The sequence below is a fragment of the Ananas comosus genome, linkage group 15 (genome assembly GCF_001540865.1).
Source record: "Ananas comosus cultivar F153 linkage group 15, ASM154086v1, whole genome shotgun sequence".
Classification (NCBI taxonomy): Eukaryota; Viridiplantae; Streptophyta; class Magnoliopsida; order Poales; family Bromeliaceae; genus Ananas; species Ananas comosus.
This window is the reverse complement of record NC_033635.1, coordinates 9,099,142-9,114,612: the sequence shown is the minus strand read 5'-3', so window position 1 is coordinate 9,114,612 and position 15,471 is coordinate 9,099,142. Positions and strand designations below refer to the sequence as shown.

Sequence of the window (15,471 nt, the reverse complement as noted above, 5' to 3'; positions counted from 1 at the left end):
TGAAGAAAGATTTTAGAAGATAAATTGAAGGGTGAATATAATGCATAATCCATATTGAGGTCGAAGAATAAAAGGCCTTTTCAAGTTCATCATTTTCGTTGTTCGTCATATACTTTGTCGTATTTGTCGCCGAAGAGTCCACAAATTCAAAATTAATTAATTCAGCAGAAAATTTTGGTTTATCTCAAAAGAATGATCAAGAATATGAAGATAAAAGGAGAATGGTGGTGGGGATGATCTAGCTACCTGGAGAAGGTATTAGAGAGAGATGGTTAAATGGGCTTTTCTTTCTTTTCGCGGTGAACCTTCGTTATGGCTTTCAAGACTCTTAACCTTGAAATATTTTTTATTGCCCTTATTTTTGCATTGCAAGCAGAGTATTGAATCCCCATTGAAGAGCTTCTCATGAGTGTCAGTTATCTGAAGTAGCAGGAAACAAAGAATAATAATAATAATAATAATAATAATAATAATAATAATAATAAGAGAAGAAGGAGGAGAAGAAGAAAAAGAAAGAAAATAGATTTCCAGCAAACAAAATCATATCTTTATAAGATGAGCCATAATTTCTAAAAATTTACAAAAACTAATATTTTTTCAATTTTCTCCACAAATTCTATTGGCTAATTATTGCAACTCTTCATCGGTGGGGCTATGTTCAAGAAATCAGATGACATTTGCAAGTTGTTTATCATCGATTAATTCTACATAGAACGAATAAAATGTTTAAATAAATTTCAAGATTAATCCAACATAGAACAATAAGAGGTTTTAAACAGAATTGAAGAAATATTTTAGAAGATAAATTGAAGGGTGCATATACTGCACCATCCATACCTAGGTCGAAAAATGCAAAGGCCTTTTCCAGTTCACCATGCTCGCCATCTGTCATATACTTCGCCATATTTGTCACCGATAATTTTATGAATTCTAAATTAATTAATTCAGCAGAAAATTGTCGTTTATCCCAAAAGAATGATTAAGAATATGAGTGTAAAAGGAGAATGGTGGTGGGGGATGATCCAGCTACCTAGAAGAGGGTATCAAAAGAGATCTCTTCTTTCTTTTTACGTTGAACATCTTCGCTATGGCTTTCAAGACTCTTAGCCTTGACATATTTTTTATTGCCCTTGTTGCATTGCAAGCAGAGTATTGAATCCCCCTTGAAGAGCTCCTCATGAGTTTTTGTTATCTGAAGTAGCAGGAAATGAAGAAGAAGAATAAGAACAAGAAGAAGAAGGAGGAGAAGAAGAAAAAGAAGGAAAATAGATTTTCTGTAATCAAAACCATACTTTCATAAGAGGAGCTATAAATTCCAAAAATTTAGAAAAACTAAACTTTTTCCAATTTTCTCCACCAATTCTATTGGCTAATGATTGTAGCTCGTCGTCGGTGGGGCTATGTCCGAGAAATCGGACAACATTCGCAAGTTGTTTATCATCGATTAATTCTACATAGAACAAATAAAATATTAAAACAAAATTTGAGATTAATCCTACAAAGAACAATAAGAGGTTTTAAATAGAATTGAAGAAATATTTTAGAAGATAAATTGAAGGGTGCATATACTACACCATCCGTACCGAGGTTGAAGAATGCAAAGGCCTTTTCGAGTTCATCATGCTCGTCGTTTGTCATATACTTCGCCATATTTGTCACCGATGAGTCCACAAATTCTAAAGTAATTAATTCAACAAAAAATTTTGGTATATCTCAAAAGTATGATCAACAATATGAGTGTAGAATGGTGGTGCGGGATGATCCAGCTTCCTGGAGGAGTGTATCAAAGAGAGATGGTTAAATAGGCTCTTCTTTCATTTTTGCGTTGAACATCTTCGTTATGGTTTTCAAGACAAGTAACATTGAAATATTTTTTATTGCCCTTCTTGTTGCATTGCAAGCAGAGCATTGAATCCCCTTGGAAGAGCTCCTCATAAGTGTTAGTTATCTGAAGTAGCAAGAATGAGGAAGAAGAAGAAGAAGAAGAATAAGGACAATAATAAGAAGATGAAGGAGGAGAAGAAGAAAAAGATAGAAAATGGATTTCCTTCAATCAAAACCATACCTTCATAATATGAGCCATACTTTTCAAAAGTATAGAAAAACTAATCTTTTACGTATTTTCTCCACCAATTATATTAGCTAATGATTGCAGCTTGTCGTCGATGGAGCTATGTCTGAGAAATCGGACAATATTCGCAAGTTGTTTATCATCGATTAAACCTACATAGAACAAATAAAATGTTTAAACAAATTTAAAGATTAATCCAACATATAATAATAAAAGGTTTTAAATAGAAATGAATAAATATTTTAGAAGATAAATTCATTGCATGTACTGCACCATCTGTATTGAGGTCGAAGAATGCAAAGGCCTTTTCGAGTTCATCATGTTCGTCGTTCGTCATATACTTCACCGTAGATCTCGCCGATGAATCACGAAATCTAAATTAATTAATTCAGCAGAAAATTTTGGTTTATCTCAAAAGAATGATTAAGAATATGAGGGTAAAAGGAGAATGATGGTGTGGGATGATCCAGCTACGTGGAGGCGGGTATCAGAGAGAGATGGTTAAATAGGTTCTTCGTTTTTTTGCGGTGAACATCTTCGTTGTGGCTTTCAAGACTCTTAACCTTGAAATATTTTTTATTGCCCTTGTCGTTGCATTGCAAATAGAGTATTGAATCCCCATTGAAAAGCTTCTCATGAGTGTCAGTTATTTGAAGTAGTAGGAAACAAAGAAGAAGAAGAACAACAACAATAATAATAAGGAGGAGGAGAATAAGAAAAAGAAAAAAAAATGGATTCCCAGCAATCAAAATCATATCTTCATAAGATAGAGCCATAATTTTCAAAAATTTTAAAAAACTAATCTTTTTTCAATTTTCTCCACAAATTCTTTTGGCTAATGATTGCAGCTCTTCATCGATTGGGCTATGTCTGGGAAATCAGGCAACATTCGCAAGTTGTTTATTATTGATTAATTCAACATAGAACAAAGAAAATATTTAAACAAATTTCAAAAATAATCTTACATAGAACAATAAGAGGTTTTAAACAAAATTGAAGAAATATTTTAGAAGATAAATTGAAGGGTGCATATATTGCACCATCCGTATGGAGGTCGAAGAGTGCAAAGGCCTTTTCGAGTTCATCATGCTCGTCCTTGGTCATATACTTCACCGTATTTGTCGCCGATAAGTCCACGAATTCTAAATAAACTAATTCAGCAGAAAATTTTGATTTATCTCAAAAGTATGATCAACAATATGAGTGTAAAAGTAGAAGTGTGGTGGGGGATGATATAGCTACCTGGAGGAGTGTCTCAGAGAGAGATGGTTAAATGGGCTCTTCTTTTATTTTTGTGTTGAACATCTTCGTTATAGTTTTCAAGACTATTAACCTTGAAATAATTTTTATTGCCCTTCTTGTTGCATTGCAAGCAGAGTATTGAATCCCCTCTTTGGAGAGCTCCTCATGAGTGTTAGTTATTTGAAGTAGCAGGAAACGAAGAAGTAGAAGAAGAAGAAGAAGAAGAAGAATAAGGACAATAATAAGAAAGAGGAGAAGAAGAAAAAGAAAGAAAATGGATTTCCTGCAATCAAAATCATATATGAAGATGAGTCATAATTTTCAAAAATTTAGAAAAACTAATCTTTTTCCAATTTCTCCACCAATTCTATTGGCTGATGATTGCAGCTCGTCGTCGGTGGGGCTATGTCTGAGAAATCGGACAATATTCACAAGTTGTTTATCATCGATTAAATCTACATAGAACAAATAAATGTTTAAACAAACTTAAAGATTAATCCTGCGTAGAACAATAAAAGGTTTAAACAGAATTGAATAAATATTTTTAGAAGATAAATTTATTGCATGTACTGCACCATCCGTATCGAGGTCGAAGAATGCAAAGGCCTTTTCGAGTTCATCATGCTCGTCGTTCGTCATACACTTCGTCGTATCTATCGCCGATGAGTCACGAAATTAATTTAGTAGAAAATTTTGGTTTATCTCAAAAGAATGATTAAGAATATGAGGGTAAAAGGAGAATGGTGGTGCGGGATGATCCAGCTACGTGGAGGAGGGTATCAGAGAGAGATGGTTAAATAAGCTCTTTTTTCTTTTTGCGGTGAACATCTTCGTTATGGCGTTCAAGACTCTTAACCTTGAAATATTTTTTATTGTCCTTCTCGTTACATTGCAAATAGAGTATTGAATCCCCATTGAAGAGCTTCTCATGAGTGTCAGTTATCTGAAGTAGCAGGAAACGAAGAAGAAGAAGAACGATAATAATAAGAAGAAAAAGAAGGAGGAGAAGAAGAAGCAAAAAGGAAAAAAAAAAAGGATTTCTAACAATCAAAATCATATCTTCATAAGATGAGATATAATTTTCAAAAATTTAGAAAAAAACTAATCTTTTTCTAATTTTCTCCACAAATTCTATTGGCTAATGATTGCAGCTCTTTGTCGGTTGGGCTATGTCCGGGAAATCGGACAACATTCGTATTATTGATTAATTCTACATAGAACAAGAAAATATTTAAACAAATTTCAAAAATAATCCTACATAGAACAATAAGAGGTTTTAAACAGAATTGAAGAAATATTTTAGAAGATAAATTGAAGGGTGCATATAACGCACCCTCCGTATGGAGGTCGAAGAATGCAAAGGTCTTTTCGAGTTCATCATGCTCGTCGTTGGTCATATACTTCACCGTATTTGTCGCCGATAAGTCCATGAATTCTAAATAAATTAATTCAGCAGAAAAATTTCGTTTATCTCAAAAGAATGATCAAGAATATGAGTGTAAAAGGAAAATGATGGTCGAGAATGATCCAGCTACCTAGAGGAGGGTATCAAAGAGAGATAGTTAAATGGGCTCTTTTTTTATTTTTTGATGAACATCATCGTTATGGTTTTCAAGACTCTTAACCTTGAAATATTTTTTATTACCTTTCATGTTGCATTGCAAGCAGAGTATTGAATCCCCCTTGAAGAGCTCCTCATGAGTGTCAGTTATCTGAAGTAGTAGGAAATAAAGAAGAAGCAGAATCAAAACAATAATAATGAGGAGGAGGAGAAAAAGAAAGAAAATGGATTTCCAGCAATCAATACCATACCTTCATAAGATGAGCAATACTTTTCAAAAATTTTGAAAAACTAATCATTTTCCAATTTTCTCCACAAATTCTATTAGCTAATGATTGCAGCTCATCGTTGGTAGGGCTATGTCTGAGAAATTGGACAACATTCGCATGTTGTTTATCATTGATTTATCCTACATAGAACAAATAAGAAGAAGAAGAAGAAGAAAGAGAAGAAGAAAAAGAAGAAGAAGAAGAAGAAAAATAAGAATAAGAACAATAATAAAAAGAAGAAGAGGGAGGTGAAGAAGAAGAAGGAGGAGAAGAAGACAAGGAAAGAAAATGGTTTTCCAGCAATCAAAACCATACCTTCATAAGATAAGCATAATTTCCAAAAATTTAGAAAAACTAAACTTTTTTCAATTTTTCTCCACTAATTCTATTAGCTAATGATTGTAGCTCGTCGTTGGTAGGGTCACGCCTGATAAATCGGACAACATTCGCTAGTTGTTTATCATTGATTAATCCTACATAGAACAAATAAAATGTTTAAACAAATTTAAACATAAATCCTACATAGAACATTAAGAGGTTTTAAACAGAATTGAAGAAATGTTTTAGGAGGTAGATTGAACGGTGCATGTATTGCACCATCCGTATCGAGGTCGAAGAATGCAAAGGCCTTTTTAAGTTCATCATGCTTGTCGTTCGTCATATACTTCACCGTATTTGTCGCCGATGAGTCACGAAATCTAAATTAATTAATTCAACAGAAAATTTTGGTTTATCTCAAAAGAATGATCAAGAATGTGAGGGTAAAAGGAAAATAGTGATGGGGGATGATGCAGCTACCTGGAGGAGGGTATCAGAGGGAGATGATAAAATAGGCTCTTATTTCTTTTTACGATGAATATCTTCATTATGGTTATCAAGAGTCTTAACTTTGAAATATATTTTATTGTCCTTTTTGTTGCGTTGCAAATAGAGTATTGAATCCCCTGTGAATAGTTCTTCATGAGTTTTAGTTATCTAAAGTAGCAGGTGTTGGGGTAAAAAAATTTTGAAATTTGAAATTCAATTTGGGAATATAGAAGGAAGGAAATAGAGAAAGGAAAGATTCAAAAAAAAGAAAAGAAAGAATCCAATATAATCCTAGCTTATTTGGATTCTTCAAAAAAAAAGTATTAAAAAAGAAGAAGGAAACAATTTTTTTTTTTCCTTTTGTTGATTCCTTCCTACTAGTGGACAGGGGGATTTCACCCCTCTCCTCCCTCCACGCGTTGGTAGCAAAAAAAAAAAAAAAAAAAAAAAAAAAAAAAAAAAAAAAAAAAAAAAAAAAAAAAAAAAAAAAAAAAAAAAAAAAAAAAAAAAAAAAAAAAAAAAAAAAAAAAAAAAAAAAAAAAAAAAAAAAAAAAAAAAAAAAAAAAAAAAAAAAAAAAAAAAAAAAAAAAAAAAAAAAAAAAAAAAAAAAAAAAAAAAAAAAAAAAAAAAAAAAAAAAAAAAAAAAAAAAAAAAAAAAAAAAAAAAAAAAAAAAAAAAAAAAAAAAAAAAAAAAAAAAAAAAAAAAAAAAAAAAAAAAAAAAAAAAAAAAAAAAAAAAAAAAAAAAAAAAAAAAAAAAAAAAAAAAAAAAAAAAAAAAAAAAAAAAAAAAAAAAAAAAAAAAAAAAAAAAAAAAAAAAAAAAAAAAAAAAAAAAAAAAAAAAAAAAAAAAAAAAAAAAAAAAAAAAAAAAAAAAAAAAAAAAAAAAAAAAAAAAAAAAAAAAAAAAAAAAAAAAAAAAAAAAAAAAAAAAAAAAAAAAAAAAAAAAAAAAAAAAAAAAGGAGAAAAGTGTTGAAGCACGATCACGATGACGACGGTTACGACGATTCTGACGACGATGACGACGACAACGACAACGGCGGCGGCGATCTTGGCGACTTCCCTAACGACAATCACGACGACTTCTACAACAATAGGAGAAATGCATGCATACGCATAGCGTAAGTGCGTTTTTTTGTCAATTTGATCAACCCGACCATCTTCGTGATAGGTTTCGAACCGACCAAATTTGATATTAAATCGTCACTTCCGCCTTGCGTATGCACCGCTAATCTCCAAACTGTGCGGCCATCTTCGTAATAGGCTTGACATGGTCAAAATGATTGATCGAACCGGATATTTTATTACGTAAACCGTGCGGCCATCTTCGTGATAGGCTCGACATGGTCAAAATAGGTGATCGAGCATCATTTATTTTGTTACGAAAACTGTGTGGCCATCTTCGCGATAAGCTCGACATGGTCGAAAGCGTAAACCGTGTAGCCATCTTCGTGATAGGCTCGATATGATCAAAATGGTTAATCGAGCGGCCATCTTCGTGATAGGCTCGACACGATTAAACTCCGCGTACTTGAACAAAACGTGATAAAATAAATGATAATAAAAAATGGTCAGGTTCTTTTCGATTCGCCATCTTTGTTCGATTCAATTGTATGGCTCGACGTGATCAATTTCGTTTATTTGGACAAAAACAATGAATATAAAAAAAAAAAGAAACAGCAAAAAAAAAAAAAAGAAAGAAAAAGAGGAGAGCAACCCTCCCTCTCTCTGTGTTTCTCAGTGTCGTACAGAGAGAGAGAGAGAGAGTTGGGTTGCAACTCAAACCCAACTCTCTCTCTCTCTCTCTCTCTCTCTCTCGCTCTCTCTCTCCACCGATTAACTATCATCTTCATCTTTGTGTTTTTTAAAAAAAATTAGAAACTTAAGTTTAGGACTCTTCTGAATTTTAACAAAATTACTAAGCCCTTTCCCGCTTGCCATCTGAACAAAATTAGGTTCAGATGGGTTTGCCACTAACTTATCTAGATTTATAATATTATATACTTTATATTTGAAATGACAAATTTATTATTAACTTATCAAACTACTTGAATTGCAAAGTTATTNACAAGCAATCTTAAAAGAAAGAAAAAAAGAAAAGAAAAGAATTTGAAGAATTGGACTTGCTTTATTTTGAAAATGGTTCAATCCATTACGGGCTCAACTTCATAAGCTGTCAAAAAAAAAAATAATGCAGAGCCCACATACAAATTCGAGCCCAAGGCCCAGACCATGTAAAGTGCAAGACTGATTTCAGTCCACATGCAAATTCGGGTCCAAAGCCCAAAACATGTAGTGCCCGAAATCCAGCCCACGTGCAAATTTTGAATGCAAAATCAATAAAAATCTAGCCCACATACGGATTCGGGCCCAGAACATGCAAAGCCCGCAGTCTAGCTCAACCCACATGCAGATTTGGGTCCAAAACCAATAAAAAAATTCATGTGAATGAATTTCTTAACCCAAAGTCCACAAATAAAATCCCCAAAATCCCAAAGTCCACAAATAAAATCCCAAAAATCCAAAAGTCCACAAATAAAATCCCAAAAATTTCAAAGTCCACAAATAAAATTCCAAAACCCGAAGTCTACAAATGAGACCCAAAATTCAAAGTCCACAAATAAAACCCAACCAAATCTACTAAATCTATGTCATCCAAATACCTCTAACCCAAACCGAGTTCTTGGGCTTTCTAAATGGGCCCCCTTTATTATGAATTAATTCCATAAATTAATGGGTTGCCAAACGGTCCCCTTTGTATGAATTAATTTCTTGGGCTTTTCAACTGGACTCGTTATCATAAATTAATTCTATGAATTAATTTTATGGGCCCTCCTTGTCATAAATTAATTTCATAAACTAATTGGCCTTCCCAATGGCTCATTATCATAAATTAATTTTTTTCAATGGGTTCTCTAAATGGCCCCTATCATGAATTAATTTTATCAATTAATTCAATGGACTTTACAAATGGGCTCCTAACATGAATTAATTTCATGAATCAGTTTCATGAACATCTCAATTTCAGTCGACCGTAAAGTCGTTAAACTAAACCCAAAACCTACGACCGCAAAGTCGCTAAACTAAACAACCCACATACTTAAACCAAATATCTGAACCGAGTACCAAATACTTGAACCCACCACCAAGTACTCTAATCCATACACCCTAAACCAAGTACTTGAACCTATACCAAGTACCTGAACCAAGTACCAAGTACTTGAACTAAGTACCAAGTACTCCAATCTATACACCCTAAACCAAATACCAAGTACTTGAACCTATACCTTTGAATCGAACCAAGTACCAAGTACTTGAACCAAATACTAAGTACTTGAACCAAATACCAAGTACTTGAACCCATACCAAGCATCACAAACCAAGTGCTTGAACTAAATACCAAATACTTNATCCAAACGATCGAAAAGTCGTTAAACTAAACCCAAATTCAAACGACGACCGAAAAGTCGCTAAACTAAACCCAAATCCAAACGACCGAAAAGTCGTTAAACTAAACCCAAATTCAAACGACGACCGAAACGTCGTTAAACTAAACCCAAATTCAAACGATCGAAACGTCGTTAAATTAAATCCAAATTCAAACGACCGAAAAGTCGTGAAACTAAACCCAAATTCAAACGACCGAAAAGTCGTGAAACTAAACCCAAATTCAAACGACCGAAAGTCGTGAAACTAAACCCAAATTCAAACGACCGAAACGTCGTTAAACTAAACCCAAATTCAAACGACCGAAAAGTCGTTAAACTAAACCCAAATTCAAACGACCGTAAAGTCGTTAAACTAAATCTAAATTCATACGACCGTAAAGTCGTTAAACTAATTTCAAATTCAAACGATCGAAACGTCATTAAACTAAACCCAAATACAAACGACCGAAACATCGTTAAACTAAACCCAAATTCAAACGACCGTAAAGTCGTTAAACTAAACCCAAAATCAAACGACCGTAAAGTCATTAAACTAAATCCAAGTTCATCATGAACCTTTTCTACTCTGGTTCATATACCTAGAGTGAAAATTAAATATCGACTACCTCTAATATATATACTTAGGGCTAAGTCAATCGCCTTAGCACATATAACTAAGGCAAAACATCTCCAAATCGACACAATTCTAAGCCATATACTTAGAATTCAGTCAAATGATATCAAGTTTTTTCAAACTCTGACACATATACTTAGAGTTCATCCGACTAACCCTAACCCATATACTTAGGGTCTAGTCAGTTTTTTGCTCTAGCACATATACCTAGAGTGGAAGTCAAACCATGGTCGACTAACCCTAGCCCATATACTTAGGGTCTAGTCAGCCTTTTGCTCTAGCACATATACCTAGAGTGAAAGTCAAACCATGCTCAACTAACCCTAACACATATACTTAGGGTCTAGTCAGTCTTTTGCTCTAGCACATATACCTAGAATGGAAGTCAAACCATGCTCGACTAGTCCTAACCCATATACTTCGGGTCTAGTCAGCCTTTTGCTCTAGCACATATATCTAGAGTGAAATCCATACCCGATCGAGCTCTAATACATATACTTGGAGCTCATACGAATCAAATCCGATGAACCCTAACGCAATACCTTAGGGCTTAGTTAGATCTTCACTCTAGCACATATAACTAGAGTGAAAATATATTAAACTCGGTTAATCCTGACCCATACACTCAGGAATTAGCCATTCTCTATTTTCGGATAATATCAAATCCAATCTACCTCAATACATATACTTGGGGTTTGGTCACATCTCCACCTTGGAATATACAACCAAGGTGAACTCGACCGCCATGTCATTAAACTGAGCACCAAACTTAAACCGACCGTCATGTCATTAAACTGAGCATCAAAACTTCAATCGACCTTCTAGTCGCTAAATTCATGTACAGTGGGGGTATGCCCCTGCTTAAGCCATGTACACGGCAAATCATATCAATAAAATTTTATTTGCCTGTTTTGTCTCTTTTATTATCAGCATTTATATTTGGTCTCTTAATCGAGGGTTCCTTAACACCGAAAGTGTGGGGTAATTAACAGCAGATTTTTGAGTTTGTTGGAAGCCATGAACCTATAATCCTGATTTCAAAATAAAATATAAATAAATTTTATCTCTACTATGAATGACCACTCGCTTCAGAAACAACCTACGGCAGGGCCGGTTCGTTCGCGGCAGACAGTAGGAAACGAAGAAGAAGAAGAAGAAGAAGAAGAAGAAGAAGAACAAATAATTATAAGAAGAAGGAGAAGAAGAAAAAGAAAGAAAATGGATTTCCAGCATGAAAATCATACCTTCATAACCGACCGTCCCTAGCACAAGTGGCAAAGAGCTTGGTGATTGGTACCTGAGGTCTCAAGTTCGAATCCTAATTGATTCACATTTCTAGCTAAGTTTATTTCTAAATGAAATAAACAAAGCGGGTAGTATGCTACCTATCTCTTAGAAAAAAAAGTCATACCTTCATAAGATGAGCCATAATCTCCAAAAATTTAGAAAAAATAATCTTTTTCCAATTTTCTCCACAAAATCTATTGGCTATTGATTGCAGCTCGTCGTTGGTGGGGCTATGAACGAGAAATCGGACAACATTCGTGTAAGGACTAAGATTTTGACAATACAACTAAACTCTCCGTTGACGATGTTTATGTGTGTAATTTAATTACATAAGCACTTGTCAAGTTTTAGGAGAAAATGAGCTAGAACGGAGAAGTTACGCGATCTTTAATTTTCACTTAAGTGAATAGTAACTCCGATTTTTCGGAGAAGCTACGGAGTAGAGTTGGCTTTCGGCATGTATCGGACTCCGTTCATAGCGATCCAATAGCTCGTTTCGAACGGCTCGACTATTCTGGACCCAATGGCACTGACGGAATTGGGTTCTGATGCACGGTTGTCAAGAAAAGGGGGTTTGATCGGTTTTACATATATAAATATGTGGCTATTTGGTGGACTCATTGAGGGTGGGTTTCGTCGTGAACCGGAGATCAAATCAGATGAAACGAAATACTAGATTCGATGCCCCGGTCATGCTGAATGCGCTGGCGTGATCCAATCGGAAATCCGACCGACGGATCTTTGGAAAAAGCGAGATGTTCGCTGAGAGGTCAAATGGGCAAAATGGTTAAATCGCGAAAATGTCCAATATTTTATGCGTCGTTTCGCGTGATTTCGAACGTTGGGGTACGTGCGCGCAAGTTACACACATTGGCAGGGGCTGGACTGTAAATATTATGCTTTAGAGGGGTTTTCGGCAAATAGAACATTTAGTATAAATATGGCAGCTAGGGTTTTCTTGACCCTTTTGCTACCCAAGTCCACCCAGCTACCCTAGCCGTCGCGGAACCTCTCTACCTTGCCTGTGTGCACGCCCTCCTTCCACCTTGCCTTCTTCTCGGTGTTGACCTCGGGGAAGCGTAAAAACCCCGAGATCTTTCGTCCCCTGGCCGAGACCTATCTCCGGCATCTCCCCAGCCGGCCCCGGCCATCCCCGTGGGCCGCCGGCGCCGCCCCTGCTCCCTGCGGGCACCCTCAGTCAGCCCAGACCGAGCACGGGTGGGCTCGAGGCCCGCGCGCCGCCGCCACTCCAGATCGGCCGCGCTGTCATCCCTCAGCCTCCGGCGACCTCCGGCTACCTCCCGCGCGCCTCCCCACCGTCCCCGTGCGCCGCTGGCCGCCGCTCTTCTACTCTGCGGCCGCCCAGAATTTGTGCGGGCTGAGGCCGAGCCACCTCGGCCACCGCACGACGCCGCCGTCCATCGTCGCGAGCTCAACCTCCTCCTCGACCTCCGGCGACGAACCATCGCCGCCCCGGGCTCCTCCGGCCGCCGCTTCACCGCCGGCGCCCTTGAACCCGAGAGGAACTTGACGGACTTGATCTCCGCCGCCGTGCCACCGGCCACCTTCCGCCGCCGGCCAGCGGGTGCCCCAGACCCCACCANACCGTGCGTCGCCGCCGCCCACAGTGGGGCGCACCACCACTCCCTCGGCCTCCGACGATGAATCGCCGTCGCCCCGAGCTCCTCCGGCCGTCGCCTTGCCGCTGGCGCCCTTGAACCCGAGAGTAGCTTGACGGATTGGATCGCAGCCGCCGCGCCTCCAGCCGCCTCTCGCCGCCGGCCAGCGCCTGCCCCGGACCTCTCCGACCGGCCGCACCATTCCCCGACCGGAGCGCCCGTCGTCCGGCCGCCGACGACCAACCCTAGCTCCCTCGGGTCTGGTAAGCAGTAAATTAGTCTGTAGCGCACTGTTTGAGGGTTCCGGTCACCTTTCTGGTGATCCGATGACTCCCGGACACCCCGGGAAGTGAGCACGATGATCTAGGATTCGTGCTGAACATCGTGCTCACCTCCGTCAGGGTTAAAGGTGCCTGGTTGGTGTATTAGACTCGATTTTGGCACTGTGCGCGCTGTTTCACAGATCTTCGCATCGCTCGTGCGCCCGCCTTAGTGGCCGGCAGTGCTCCGAAAGGTGAGCACGGCCTCCGGCACGCCGAGACCTATCAGCAGGTGTCTCAGCTGAACTGAAAGGTTATCGGATTGAACGGTCGGACCATAAAAGCCCGGAAATCGCATGAAATAACACGATCGGGAGGGCTTTTATGCATCTTGGTTCGTTGTGGCTGCTATTGACAGGATGTGTGGGTTGTGGGTAACCTCTGGACGGATTGTCCAAGGCCCAAGCCCTTGTGGAGATCGGAAATGCATTTTCGGTGCGTTTGTCGACAAAATCTGCCGACGGAATGCGATTTTAGTTTGGAATTCTTCCGACGGTGCCTCGTGAGCATTTGTTGAGTCGCTGAGCCTTCTTGGCTAGTCACTCACTGTGAGATCCCTGGTGTTTGACTATGGAGGTTTGTCGACAGCTCTAGAGAGTGTCGGGACAAGTCCGAGTCGCGTTGGCGTCAAATAGACGCAAAACGGACTTCGTGCGACGCGAGGGCAGCCTTCAGCGAAGAAATCTGCGAAATAGCAGATTTTCCTGCTTGCTGTATCGGTACAGCCAGCGAGGTGTACCGGTACACTATACTGGTTGAGCGCGTACTGCTCTCGGGTTGGCCTCCTGTACCGGTACACCAGGGTAGGTGAGAGGGTGTTTTGGTCTTTTCTCTCCCTCGTTTGTATCACCAGTCCTCCCTCTCTCTATTTAGCCTTGTGAGGACAGAGAGAGGGAGTTCCTCTGCTGCTACTTCCTCTCTCTCACTCTCAAACCGATCGTAGGCTAGGGTGGAGCTCGGGTGGAGTTTCGTCGCCGACGTGGTGCCGCGGAGCCGTTCGGGCGCACGTTGTGTCGTCTTGGTGCTGTGAGGAGCTCGGGCGAGCGTGGATTTCCGTCATCCTCGACATTGCGCCGACTCTTGAGGATCTATTGAGGTGAGTGTTCTGTGGAATTGCTCCGCATACCTCGGGTATCATTAATTCGAGCTTAAGTGCTGATTCGCAGGATCTTGTCGTCGACTGTTAGTATTTCAGCTTGTTCTCGACGTAGGAGCATCGGATTGCGACGAGACTTGATTCGTTGGATTCGGGACTTCGAGAGGAATCCACGAAGCCCTCACTTGCGAATTTTAGTAAAAGTTATCTTGGTCAAAATCCTTCTCTTCTCTGCTGCTGTGGATTTTGGACTGAATTGAGGATTTTTGGTGTTTTTAGTTTGGAGTTAGCTCGATTTCGAGACTTGGGTGTTTTTGGTCGATCCAGCAGGTTGTTTCGCCGCCGTGAGAGTTCCGTGCTGCCGAGGATTAGCGTGCGAGGTGGGTTACATCGGTTTTGACTCCTAAGTTCATAATCGTCGACATGTATAGATCTCGATTTTTGATAATCTATTCTAGCTCGAATTCATGGATTATTTGATAGATTGCAAATCTGAGTTTGGAGCATGTGGTAATAAATTAAGTAGGTTATACATGTTGGACTTGGAAATTGAATTAGGAGAAAACCTGCGATTTGGACCTGTCACCTGTTTAAACTGCCTGATTTAGCTCTAGGAGCCGTTATAAAATTGTACTGTCGCAGTATCCTCAAGACGAGTACTCCAGGTAGTTTAGAATACATTTACGCTCATGCTGGTATGCCGAGTGGATTTTTACAGGGTCGTTCAGGTTGTTCCGGACTGTTGGGTGCCGTCAGAGTTGACGGTGGACCCGTCTCGCCTTTTTGGCGTCAGATTGTGCCGAGGGCACGTTACCTGTTGGTTGTTAGACCAGTTTGAGTCGGTTACTTGATTTTGGCTATTGAGAGCCTGATTGAGCTCGACAGAGATACGCTGCATACTCGGTTGGGTAGCGCCCACGAGTGCCACTCCGGAGTCAGGCTTTGTGCTTTCGCGTTGGTATCGCTCATGCCAGTTGGACTTGCTCTCCACGAACCAGTCAGTGTGGATAGAGCCCGATAGTCGCAACGGGGTAGGGACGGGTGTATTTACAGTCCCAGGGACGGGTTTGTTTACAGTCCTGATTGAATTGGGTCAGATTTGACATTTCCTACAATTGGTTAGCGTAGAGTATGATAGTA

At 38.7% G+C, this 15,471-nt stretch overlaps 2 protein-coding genes across 2 annotated transcripts; both read right to left on the bottom strand.

Moving 5' to 3' along the window:
- Window positions 1,031-1,650, bottom strand: LOC109721065 (calmodulin-like). Its single transcript, XM_020248484.1, has 3 exons — window positions 1,584-1,650; window positions 1,293-1,450; window positions 1,031-1,192 (listed from the first exon to the last, which is right to left on the bottom strand). Exons 1-3 carry the CDS (start codon window positions 1,648-1,650, stop codon window positions 1,031-1,033), a joined length of 387 nt encoding a protein of 128 aa, XP_020104073.1.
- Window positions 2,114-5,804, bottom strand: LOC109721064. The gene is made up of 7 exons (XM_020248483.1): window positions 5,741-5,804; window positions 5,121-5,125; window positions 4,959-5,025; window positions 4,647-4,748; window positions 3,676-3,768; window positions 3,112-3,222; window positions 2,114-2,223 (listed from the first exon to the last, which is right to left on the bottom strand). The coding sequence occupies exons 1-7, from the start codon at window positions 5,802-5,804 to the stop codon at window positions 2,114-2,116; spliced, it is 552 nt and encodes a 183-aa protein (XP_020104072.1).